Source organism: Felis catus, chromosome A1, assembly GCF_018350175.1.
Source record: "Felis catus isolate Fca126 chromosome A1, F.catus_Fca126_mat1.0, whole genome shotgun sequence".
NCBI lineage: Eukaryota > Metazoa > Chordata > Mammalia > Carnivora > Felidae > Felis > Felis catus.
In genome coordinates this window covers 9,179,529-9,192,701 of record NC_058368.1, presented here as the reverse complement: position 1 = coordinate 9,192,701, position 13,173 = coordinate 9,179,529, and the positions used below count along the sequence as shown (strand labels likewise).

The 13,173-nt window shown below is 40.3% G+C and overlaps 1 protein-coding gene across 1 annotated transcript in view; it reads left to right on the top strand.

Moving 5' to 3' along the window:
• Nucleotides 1-258: 258 nt before the first annotated feature.
• Nucleotides 259-13,173, top strand: part of UBL3 (ubiquitin like 3) — a 66,580-nt gene continuing 53,665 nt past the window's right edge. Inside the window, exon 1 of the mRNA XM_003980276.6 lies at nt 259-1,311. Within this exon, the coding sequence (XP_003980325.3) occupies nt 1,285-1,311 (27 nt within the window). The 5' untranslated portion in view covers nt 259-1,284. The remainder of the gene's footprint in view (nt 1,312-13,173) is intronic.

Genomic DNA, 13,173 nt, shown 5'->3' with positions numbered 1-13,173 from the left:
GCTTTCCTTTCCTAGCAACTGTTGCTAGGAGGGGCGTGGCTTCGGAGTCCCGAGAGGCCGCCTTAGGCCGCCCCCCCCCCGCCCCGCCGCCCCCCGGCGTAGACTACATTTCCCATGATGCTCGAGGGTGGTCTCCGTAGTGACGCACTGGGTGTCCGCGGAGCGGTGGGGGGGGGGGGGGGCGGGGAAGAAAGGAAGGCGGGGGCGGTGGCGGCGGCTGCGAGGAGGGGCCGTGCTCTCCCCGTGTCCCCGACTTGCGCTCAGGCGGCTGCCGCCGCCGCCGCCATGTTGGCTTGAGAGGCGATGACAGGAGGCGGCTGCGGCGTTTGAGACTGAAAAGTGGAGGCGGTGGAGGAGGAGAGACAAAGCTCCGAGAGGAAACCATTCCCGGGCTGAGGAGAGGGAGGACCCGGCCTCTTCCGGGGACCAGCCGAAGTCGGCGTCGGAGGGGAGGGGAAGGCGGCGACGGGGGGTGGCGGAGGCAGGAGAGGAGCGCCGAGAAGCCGGAGACGATGCGCCCCGAGACCCGCCGCTGCCCGGAGGCGCCCGCGGCCTGAGCCCCGAGGGGCCGTGGGGTCTCCCGCCCGGCCCGAGCTCCCCGCGCCCCCAGCTCCCTCCCCGCGCTCGCCGCCCCGGGCTTTCGCTTCGGCCCCCAACTAGTTAAATGCCCTTGAGCGCGGGTTTCCGCGGCCCGGCTCTCAGCCCCGGCAGCGCGAGTTGAGCCGTTTCCCCGAGCCGACCGCCGGCGCCGGTTCCTGCGCGGCCGCCACTCACTGCTCACGCGTCCATGTGTAGCCACATAGTTATCTATGTACATCCACGCCGGGGCATTTTCCTCCTGCTTAATGAGGACTTGACTCGGGAGCAAGTGTGAATCACTGCCGGGCTGGGAAAGGAGGAAGGCGGATTTAACCCCCTCCCACCCCGCTCCATGTCCGTGTGTCACTCGGCTCGGTCTACCTGGCGCGGCCGGTCCTGGAGCTGCTGCTGCTGCTGCTGCTGCTGCTGACGACGACGACGACGACGGGGGCTGCTGCTGTCCGCCCGGGAGTTCCCTCCGGCTCCGGCCACCCAGTTCCTGGGGATTGTTCCTCTTCGCTCGGAACCTCGGCCAGGCCGGCACTGTGACTCCGAAATAACTTATTTTTTGGAAAGCACATCACGAACCGATCGAGATCGTTAAGGTTGATTTCTGTAGCTTGAAGACTTCTGCTCTTTATTGTTTGTTGTAATTTCCCCCCCCCCCCCCCCCGGTAAACATCTGGGTGTATATCAAACGGCAAGATGTCCAGCAATGTCCCGGCGGATATGGTAAGTGAAGGATAAGTTACGACACTGATTTAATTGTGGTTTCCAATCTTATTTAATCAGAAAGGATGCAGGCGTGGGGTGAAGGTCTGCGGGGGACTGTTGAAACGCCACGGTGCTGGGAGATTTGGAGAAGTTGGAGGTTCTGGTGTCCCCGTCTTAGGAAGTCCCGCTTTTAATATGGCTTTTCTCATGTGGTTGTGTTTTCTGAATCATTTAAGACGATGGAGAAGTAGGGAAGATGTGGCAATGTAGCTTGAAGTGGAGAAAATCTCCCCCCTGTCTGTTAGAAGCCTTTGAACACTTGATCTTAGAGCTTCTGAAAACGTCAGTGACAGTGGGCAGAGCTGAGGACGGGTGTCCTTACGAGATACAGAGATAGACAGGAAAACGGGAATCTTGTTCTGTGACACTGACGGGATCATTAATGCAGTAGATACAAACTTGATGTTTTCAAGCGCAGGGACGTGTAGGTCTGCAAGAAAAAGTCTACTAGAATTCGCTGGGAGCTTTTCAGTATGTCTGGGTGAACCAAGTACGGCAACAGAAATGTTAAGATGTTTTGGAATTTTTACAGATCGAGACTGACCGCATATTGGTGCTTCTTACGGATTTTCAGGACTTGCAGTAGCAAATATTTACTCGTATTACATCATTGGACTTTTCAAAGCTAATAAAGCAAATTATTGAGCCTTGATCCTTGAATTTTGAGAACTTGAAACAAAAAGTCCTCTTGCTTATTGATGCTTTTCTTTGTGTTTCTAAAGGTTCATGTTTGTTAATACTGTGAGTGTGTTGGCTAACAGTAACCGTGCAGGCTTACAGTGCTGGGAGGGGGTGGGTTTGTGCGGATTGAAATTACACTTCGCAGTCTTAGGGACGAACATAATGCAATTAACAGGAAGATGAATGATCTTGTTTATGAAAGACTTGAAGTTAACATAACATTAACATTTGAGTGTTCGTGTATTCCAGTGAAAAAACAAAATTGAACTTTGCTGGTTAAATTTTAAAATGTCAGATGTTTCTATAGAATCGAACCTCATTTACAGACTCAAAAAAACCACCCACCTAAATGGCTGTAAATGGCATCTTTGACCTTGGTTTAAAGCCATTTTGCTTACGTTTGATTTGCCATTTAACATGCTATTTTAATGTATAGGAACCGCAATGTTCTGTCTCTTGTGTGGCCACACAGCAACTTACACTCTCTTTCCTGAGTCTTAAAACTCGTGCATCGTCCCTTTAGTTTTCCTTTCCCTCCTGGTGTGCACACCCCTGAATGGTCTCCTGCCTGCCCCATTAATGGTAGCTGGATATGATATGGTTTCCTCCACTCCACTCTCGAAGTTGCCTAGATAGGTCTCTGGACTGAGCCGGAAAGTGCTATTTGCCTGTTAGTTGAGTGTTTTTTGGGCTCATCACCCCCAGCAAAGATTGGTTCTCTAAAGCCTCCATTTTATATCAGTGCAAGGTACGTCCACTCTAAGTACTGTTCATTCTGCCACAGAAATTGTAATGAAATAGATTTGTGTCATTAAAACAGTGCCACTACTTTCTTTAGGCCCAGTGCTGAAGACAAGCTGGAATGTGCGTAGCATCAGTTACAAATTGAAATGATTTGGGGAATACGGTTTCCAAGTCAGAGAGAGAGAAGGTTCGGAAGCTAATGCTCGGATCAGGGGGACGGGAACTAGTGGCAAGGTTTTATTAATAGGTGCAGTTATAAAATGTAACTATTTCTGTTTTAGACTGTATTTTAAGGCCTTGATTCGGTGGTGCTTTGAGATCCCTTGATTAAAGGTGATAGGCAAGGGCAAAGCAGTATTATGTAATAAACATATAATGCCCTGATGATGCTGTTTCAGAGTGTGCCTAATCTACACCTCAGATTAGATTGTTCTGAGTATTTTTCATGTCTAGTTTTGAAGTTGCTCAACTTGTTGGAAGTCTTGAGGCTTTTTTCCTCCTATGTCACAACCTCTTACACCTTCATTTGCTGTTACTTCCTTAACATTGCATTTTTGCTTAAAAAGTGCCTTCATTAGATACGTGCCTAGAATTCTCAACTTTTTGAAACGTAACATGACAAATACTGGTTAGAGGTTGTTGATTAAAATGTTTTGTATTTGTTAAACTCTTCGTATCAATAACTGATAGTTTGCATTTACTTTCAGAACAGTTTTACCACTTCGAATCCTACCCTACCCCCACCGCTTTCCACAGTCTGACCTTTTTTTTGCAGCATAAACTCCCAACTGATCAGGATACGTATGAATACATACATTTTTGCTAGGTGCAGTAAAATTTTCGAGTTTCTAAGTGGTGACAGCTAGTATGTGCCGTGTAGAAACAAATGTTACGCTTTTACATGTTAATGATGCTTGTCTGTTGTAAAGGAAAATTCGTAGTTGGGAGATGAGGTGGGGCAGTGAAATTATAACCTCTATCATGTTTTCATTAAAGATAATTCATTCTTGAGCTACAGTAATTGCTAAATCAATTGATGTTTTTGATAAAGTCTTTATATGACAATGATTGTGACTGACTTTAAAATGGTTTTTTAGCATCGTTTTTTGTTTTATAAATATAACTCACATTTCAAATTTCTTTCGAAACATTCAATAAATTTTTGTGTTTACCATAAGGAGTCTCTTTTTTTATAATCCAAATTTAGCAAATCCATCTTTTTTGGAGGGGGAGTGGCACCCCTAGTGAATGGATTTGTAAAATTTACAGTTGGTACTTTAGCAATTAACATTCTGTAAATGTGATCTATAAATAAGTGTATTTACATAAAATACTGGTTTTTCTTTTGCTAAGAGTGATTGGGTTTGAACTAAGAGATTTACTAACATTCTAGTGTAATAACTTATTTGTGAAAAAAAGTCTAAAAATACCTGAACAGAATATCATCGTAATGCATTGTGTTTAAATGATTCATTTCCTTTATGTTTGTTTTCCCAGCCCAAATCATAATTCATGATGGGGCAGTATTCGTCGTTAATAATTGTAGGATGGATTATGTTATAATGAGTTTAGGTTTTCTGAAAGAGGATATTTACTCTTTCTGTTAATAGTAAGGCCTAAGGCTGGGTAGATAAGGTGATGATTTTGTTTTCTGGACTGGGAAAGCTATCAAGAAATAAATTACTGTATTTATGAAAGTATTACATAAAACATTTGAGCTACTATTTAGAGCTTTGGACTAAAATTATATTTTATGATATCTATAAAATTGAAAGCCCTACTTAAGAAAGAAATTGGCCGTGTGAGGGTAACAGCAAAGCAATTTTGGTATTTGAAACATTTTTCGGTGATGAAACTCTTGGAGAAAAGCTCTATCTTTTTAAGCTGTTCATGTAGAAATTGTAACAGATAGAACAATTTTTAGTCTGAGGTTAAATAAGATCATGATAATTTGAGTTTTTTCAGTGCTTAAGGACTATTTTTATTGTAACGTATCTCTTCCATTTGTGGAGAAATGTGGGAGCCCTCTGGTGGACAGGAAATTACCAAAATGAATTTCCTTTCAAAGTGAACTTCTATCACTTTTCCAAGTTGAAGTAAAATGACCGACGTAGAGTCTGCCAGGGGGACGATGTCATGCTAGAAAAAGGCCCAGGGAACAGAACATTTTTAACTTCGAAAAAGAGGATGTAGTACCTCACATGTTCTCCTTACCTACAGCTCCTTTTAAGTTTTCTTCCTCTTGCTGGAAGTCTTCTTTCAAGTATAAGTGGAGAGGTTTTATGAAGCTAAAGGGTGGATAAATAAGTACGTTTATATATAGAAGTATGTGACCTGAGGAACAGCTTGAAGAATGTATCTCCAGTGGAATGTTCTTCTAAAATTGTTTGCCTTGAATATGTCTTGCATTCGGTGTTCTGGATGAGACACTTATTGTTAAGAAAACAAAAGACAATTTACCTCAGCTTTGAATGCCTTTTCCTTTCTAGCTCTGAATCCTCCTCCGGCTCATGTTCCTCTCCTGTGAAAATGGCTTTTAGTTCATTTCTAGCCCTCAAGTGTGAATCCTCTTCTGTCAGTGCGTTTGAGAGTCTTCTTCTACGATGACAATTATATAGATATGTCTTATTTCTGATTTTTAAAACAGAATAGATATTTAAGAACAAATGAGTGAATTTTCTTGACTCATGGAGCATTATTTTCGTTGTTACTTATAGAAAAAGTAAATATTGTTCCATACCACTGCTAATTATGCTGTTAAATATGAAGTGTAGGATGTCGTCTTCTCTTACTACTTTGAATATGAAAAATGTATTTTTAATATTAAGGCTTGAAATGATTTTAAATTAGTGGTTGCCTAATAATGGCTCTAGTTTTCATAATAAGGAACAGTGAAAGTATTTTAGGAGAGCGAAATGCATGCTTCTTAAATATATTCTTTAAGAATTCCACTCATTCTGGGAGAAGAAATTGAAAGTGATTGTAGAATATATGGTAACTGGAAACACTGGGGAATAAGTCATTCTAAATCAGTCAATTTTCTGAGTACATGAAGGCTCTTTTGGAAATAGTTCAATCTAACGAGTTGGATTACTGTCCTGTTTACTTAAGCATAATACACTACACATAATTTAACTTATTTTTGGTGATCTGGAGTCATCATTTGAATAATATCGATTGGGTTCAGTGAGCGTTCCCTGTTGAGTGCTTCTCTGTGTAACGTATCATTATTCTATAAGCTACAATTTCACACCCTGAACACCTAATATAGATCGTGAAGCTTTATGCCCCTTCGCTGTGTCAGTAATTTACAAAGTGACATGAGGCAAGTCAGTTGAGATGTGAGAATAATAATATTAGAATTTGTATTGGTTAATTTTATGCTCCAAAAAGGGGGAGGCATTGAGGTTTTGTATTAATATATGGATTGTCTCTGAGGCTTTTCTAGGCCCACATTCAGATGGTTACAATGAGTGTGGTTTGCTGCGGGAACTTAGGGGAGTTGTGTAATGTAGAAGCCAACAGCATGAGTTCTCTCAGAAGTTTTGTGGTGTTTCTGTGGTATATTACATAGTTACTTTAAAAAATGCCTTTTAAAAGACTATGACTTTGAATTGAGATGGGGAGCAGAGGCTCACTGTCCAAGTATTTAAAAGGGTTGCCAAAAAAAAAAAAAAAAAGGAGTTGTAGAACTTAAACCTGAATTACACATTTTATTATAGATGCTGATTTTTTCCATGGTGATAAGAAGCTATCAGTATTATGCTACCTAGCAGATATTTTTGAGAAAACAAACAGTAAGTTGTCTCTACAAGGCAAAAGTGACATTTTAATCATTAAGTGAGAAAGTATCTGCTTTTCAGAAGAAACTAATGTTATGGAGACAGCATTTTGAAAACATGTTTAGACATTTCCAGTCTGTTGAAAAATCTTACAGAGAATTTCGGTGGACTTTGGACCCATTTGAACCTAAAAAGCAACACATTTTACTCAGCTTGCAAAAATATCTGACGTCAGGAAAAAGAAAATGTTCATAACATTGACATCTGGTAACTGACTTTAAATTTTTCTTTTCCTTTTTTACTTTTTTGAGTTTGTTTTGAGAGAGAAAGTGAGCAGGGGAGGGGCAGAGAGAGGGACAGAGAGAATCTCAAGCAGACTCCATGCTGTCAGCACAGATCCTGATGTCAGGCTCAAACTCACGAATAGTGACATCGTGACCTTTTTTTTTGTTTGTTTTAATTTTAATTTTTTTATTTTTTAAAATTTACATCCAAATTAGTTAGCATGTAGTGCAACAATGATTTCAGGAGTAGATTCCTTAGTGCCCCTTAGTGACATCATGACCTGAACCAAAACCAGGAGCTGGATGCTTAACCCACTAAGCCACCCAGGTGCCCCCAGTAACTGACTTTTAATAAAAACTTGTGCGGGGGTGCCTGGGTGGCTCAGTCAGTTGAGTGTTCAGCTCTTGATTTCGGTTCAGGTCATGACCCCAGGGTCCTGGGATCAAGCCCTGTGTGGGGCTCTGCGTGTGGGGCCTGCTTGGGATTTTCTCTCTCCCTCTGTCATCCTGCGCCTCCCCCCCCCCCACCAACACCCCACTTGCTGCGCACATGCTCTCTTTCTCTGTAAAATTAAAACAACAACAACCAACTTGTGCATATTTGGTGATAGAAAAGTGATACAGTTTAGTAAACCAGTAAGTGACATATTTTTCCATAAATATCTATGCATCTTTGTGAACCAAGTTTTTCAGTTAGGATTTATAGCAGTGCTTTTTTTAAAGTTTGTTTTTATTTATTTTCATGGAGATATGGAGAGCAAGTGGGGAACGGGCAGAGAGAGAGGGAGGCAGAATCCCAAGCAAGCTCCATGCTGTCAGTGCAGAGCCCAATGCAGTGCCTGATCCCATGAACCCTGAGATCATGATCTGAGCCGAGATCATGATCTGAGCCAAAATCAAGAGCCAGACTCTTAACCAAGGCGCCCCTGACTTATAACAGTTCTTAAATCGTCAAAATACATTGAACTTTACAAATTGAGAAAGCAAGATTTCAAAAAAAAATTTTTTTAATGCTTATTTATTTTTGAGACAGAGACCGAGTGTGAGTGGGGGAGGGGCAGAGAGAGAGGGAGACACAGAATGCAACGTAGGCTCCAGACTGTCAGCACTGAGCCCGATGCGGGGATCTGAGCCAAAGTCGGACGCTTAACTGACTGAGCCACCCAGGCCCCAGGAAAGCAAGACTTTTAAAAAGGCATGTTAACAGTGCTGTCATTTAAAATGTTAATAGTAATAGCATGTTTAGTGATTGCAAGATTAAAACAAATTAATATTTAACATGGTCAATAGTTAAAATTGAAAACAATATTTTAATCTTTAAATTTGTTTTGGTATTTGTTTTATAATGCACATAAAATATGATTTGTAAATGAAGATACATATATTGGAGGTATATGCGCAAGTATTTTAGAGCTGGGATGTTCAGTCAAAAGAATTTAGAACCATTGCGTAAGATGACTGCAGATTTCTGAGCTTTTTGAGTTACTGTGTTTGATATTTATAGTTTTTTTGTCCCCTGCCTTGTTGAGCAGTTCTATTTTTCTTTGGTCAGTATGCTTACCTCTCTGTCTCTCTGACCATTTACAGTTGCTGATTCTTATTTGCTATGGATGTGGAAGACAGATTTTCAAAGTTTATTAAAGTATGTTAAAAATATCAAATGGTGTCCAAGTAGGATTTTCAGGAGTTGCCCTATAGCAAAGTGCGTGATCTTTATTTCGTGGACTTGATCATGTCTATTCTGGTTGCTCAGAGTTCTGTTCACTTGAGGGGCTCATTTTCTGATCTTAACTGTGTTTTGCAGAGATGTAGATTCTTGATAGTGAAAGGTACATGATTAAAACAATAAAATTACACGTACAGCTTTATTTTGAGCCGAGAGCAAGGAGTAGGTAGTCTTTGCTGTGTGCTTGCTACACCAGGCAGCTGCTTGGCATTTTATGTATCGTGTTACATGATAACATTTCCTTTAAGTGACCCTGGGTAAATAGAGTTGGTTTATAGGTAAAGAAGCTGCTACTGCCTACCAGGGTAAGACCACCAGGAATGCATCTGGAGTGAAACAAATTAGGTTAATGACGTGCTGCAGCAAGGAAGGGCGCCTGCCCGAGGAACCGTGCCAAGCCTCAGTGACAGGAAATGGGAGAGGTTTGGGGTAGGGTTTGGGTCTTGCTGCATGATTCTAATGAGGAGCCGGGGGAAGTACAGACTAGCTCTGGATTGTATACCCTCAGCCACGAAGTGCAGGTGGGTTAGTAATCGCTCAGTGATCTCTCAGCTGTCTTTGTTTAGGAGGCAGGAGAAATAAAGGGGCTGGGGCAGATGTTAGTCATTTTGGAACTCTGGTGTGGCCGTGGGAGAAGTTTTGTTGCCTGTTGGTCTTCTCTTGGCCTTGCTGTGTCTTGTCCAGACATCACAGGGTGATTATCAGCGGAGCTGCTTTTTACTTTCTCACAGTCGAGGTTTAGAGAGGGTAAGGAGGTCATAGAGCCGGTAAAAAGTAGAGCCGGGATCGGAATTTGGGTCTGATGGTAACAGTGATAAGGGAGCTAAGCCCTTTCCCCCTCCTGTACCTGCTAAATCCCTCAAGCACATTCTCCAAAGCAGAATACCTTAGATTCCTTACCAACACCTCACTGCTGGCGTTCACTGCTGGTTGGGCTGAGATAGCGTGGTAAGGTAGAGTTGACACCTGTTTTATAGATCTTGGCAAAATACCGTATAACCTCTGGGTTGGAATGATTGTAATGAGCGTGGATTCTTTTATTAATTGCTAGAATTAAAGGGAGTTTTCTTTAAACTTGTTGGAGCTTTGAGTCTCCAACACGTTGGAGCTTTGAGAATATATATATTATACAGTAGAATTTTTTCCTATAAACTCACCACTTTGAATGTAGAAACTATTATTGCTTTATGTATCTCACGCAGATTTTTAATGGATTCAGTGCTTTCAGAGTATTTTGGTTTTGTCTTTGTACTGTAGATACTTTTGTATTGCAGGTTTTCTATTGATTGGTTCAAATCCAGTAGCATTTTTGTGGTCTATATAAAATATATATGTGGGCAATTTTCTATGACTAGATTCTGAGAAGAAAATGTTCTTCGTGCTGATGAAAATTGTCTGAGGCGTTAAATCTTTTGTTTATGAACTTAAATTAAGATGGTAATTCATTATGTTTAGAAAAAATGTTCTCATGATACATGTTCAATTTTCCTTACTTTCATATAAAATTAGTGTTTTTGCCTTAGAAATATTCCTGCTTTTGTATGCTGCTTTTTTCACTTAGTCATATGTCATAAAGAGCTATCCATACAAATAAGTGTAGAACCGTATTATAATTTTGAACTGATTCTGATGTACATAAATTGTTTAGCTAATTTCATACCTATGGGCATTTAAAAGCTATTATAAACAATGATCTAATGCATATTTTAAAACATATCTCTGTACCTCGTCTGATTATTTTATTTAGTTTTTAAAAATGTTTGTTTTTGAGAAAGAGAGAACACGAGCACAAGTGGGGGAGGGGCAGAGAGAGAGGGAGACACAGAATCTGAAGCAGGCTCCAGACTCCGAGCTGTTAGGGCTCGAACCCACGAGCTGTGAGATCATGACCTGAGCTGAAGTCGACCCTTAATGGACTGAGCCACCTACGCGCCCCTGGTTATTTTCTTAGGATAAAACTCTTAGGAATGTAGTTGCTGTGTGTTAGATATGTGTTAAAATTTGGGGGGGTGGGGGGAAGAGGGATACATATTTATAAGTTTAAAGCATCCTTGGAATACTCAATAACTTTAACTTTTGTTTATGCGTTACCCTGTTCGTATGCTAGATTATATTTCATTTACAATGTTTGCATTTTTGTTCATGAAAGAGGTTGACTAGTAAAGGTTTAGTTGTCAAGCTTATGATGACTTCATAAAATGAGCTGGGAAATGTTTTTTTATTCTTCGGTAGAGTTTGTGAGGATTGATTTTATTTCATCTATAAATGTTTGGAAGAATTCACTGGTGAAGCCATCTGGAGTTTTCTTATGGGGATTGTTGACTCTTACATACATACATGAAGGACTATTCACATTTTCTGTTACTTTGTCAATTTTGACAAGTTTTGCTTTTCAAGGGATTTGTCCATTTTATCAAAATTTTCTGATTTGGCTTACAATTTTACACGCTATCTTTTTTATCTATCTATCTGTCTATTTATTTGATGTTCATAATATCTGTAATGATACCTGCGTTTTAAATCTGCTTACTGGTGATTTGTGCTTCCTCTTGATCTCCATCAGTTTTTAAAGAGCCAATTTTCAGATTTAAAACATTATTTTCTAATTGGTTCCTGCTTTTACCTTTATTTCTTTCCTTCTAGCTTTTTATTTTTATTTATTTATTTTTTTTAATTTTTTTTTTTTAACGTTTATTTATTTTTGGGACAGAGAGAGACAGAGCATGAACGGGGGAGGGGCAGAGAGAGAGGGAGACACAGAATCGGAAGCCGGCTCCAGGCTCCGAGCCAGCAGCCCAGAGCCCGACGCGGGGCTTGAACTCACGGACCACTAGATTGTGACCTGAGCCGAAGTCGGACGCTTAACCAACTGAGCCACCCAGGTGCCCCAGTCTTCTTTTTTTAATGTATGTATTTAAGTCATGGAATTTCTCTATAAAAGCAACTTTAGCTGGGTCTCACAAGTCTGATAGGTTTTTATTTATCACTCAATCCAAATATTTTAAAATATCCATTGTGGTTTCTTATTTGATCCGTGGGTTATTTCACCAGCTGTGAGATCATGATCTGAGTGGAAATCCAGAGTTGGACGCTTAACTGAGCCACCTAGGCACCCCTGGATTGATCCGTTTATTGTCATTATCTCTAGTAATAATCTTTGCCTTAAAGCTTGCTTGCTTATGTATGTATGTATGTATGTATGTATGTATGTATGTATGTATGTATTGGATGTAGTATACTTTTGGTTTCTGTTTGGTTTCTGTTTGGCGCCTGTATGGCTCAGTCTGTTGAGCGTCCGACTTTGGCCCAGGTCATGATCTCACGGTTTGTGAGTTCGAGCCCCGCGTCGGGCTCTGTGATGACAGCTCAGAGCCTGGAGCCTGCTTCGGATTCTGTGTCTGCCTCTCTCTCTCTCTGCCCCTCCCCCACTCATGCTCGCTCTCTCTCGCTCTCTCTCTCTCTCTCTCTGTCAAAAATAAACATTAAAAAAAATTGTTTAAAAAAAAGAGGACTTTTCAAAAAAAAAAAAAAACAAAAACGCTTCTTTGTCCTTAGAGATAAGATGAATCTCTTCACATACCATATAGTTGTTTGTTTTTTTTTTCTTAAACTTGATAATCTGTGTTGTTTCACATTTAATGTAACTGCTTTAGCACAATTTGGGGGTTTAAATTGACCATTTTTATTTGTTTTCGACTTGTACTATCTTTTATAACATCTTTCCTCATTTCTTGCTTTCTTTTTGATTAAACATTTTCCCCCCCATGTTTCCCCTCTTAGCTTTTTTTTTTTTTTTTATAAATTCTTTTATTATCTCCTTACTGGCAACCTTAAGATTACAATATACATCTTTGACTTGAGTCTATCATAAGTTATTTCCTTACTGCTTCCAGGAAAATGGAAAGGCCTTACAATATTTGAATCCCATTTCTGTATTCCATGCTTTGCTTTATTGTAAACCCCCAAAGATGACATTATTGTTGCTGTTGAGATAATAGTAATGGTAGTAGTAATTAGTAATAATAGTGTTGCTGTTTTTATTAAAATAGCCATTACTCATCACTTTATCATCACATTTACCCTTTTTGGAAGCCTTCATTTCTTACGGTTTTACTGCATTGACCTCTGGGTCATTTTCCTTTGTTATAAGGAGTTCCCTGTAGTATTACTTTCAGCGCAGATCTTCTGGTAATAAATTCTCTGCCTTCATATGCCTTAAAAGTGCATTTGTTTTGCCTTCATTTTTAAAGGGTCTTTCCTTTCTTGCACTTTCAACTTATTTTATAATTTCTGGCTCCCACTGTTTCTGTTAAGTCAGCTTTTGGTTTTACTGTTGCTTCTTTGAAGTCAGTATGTTTTTCTTTGACAGTGTTTAAGATTTTATCTTTGTCTTTGGTTTCCAGCAATTTTACTATTGTGTGCTTATATATGACTTTTATTGTAATTATTCTGTGTAGAGCTTGTGGAGCATCTCGACTCTGTGGCTTGTTATCTTTTGTCACTTTGGGGATTTTCTTAGCTGGTATTCTTTAAATATTGTTTCTGTTCAGTTCTTTCCTTCTGTGACTACGGTTACATGTATGTTAGGTCATTTCATAGTTTC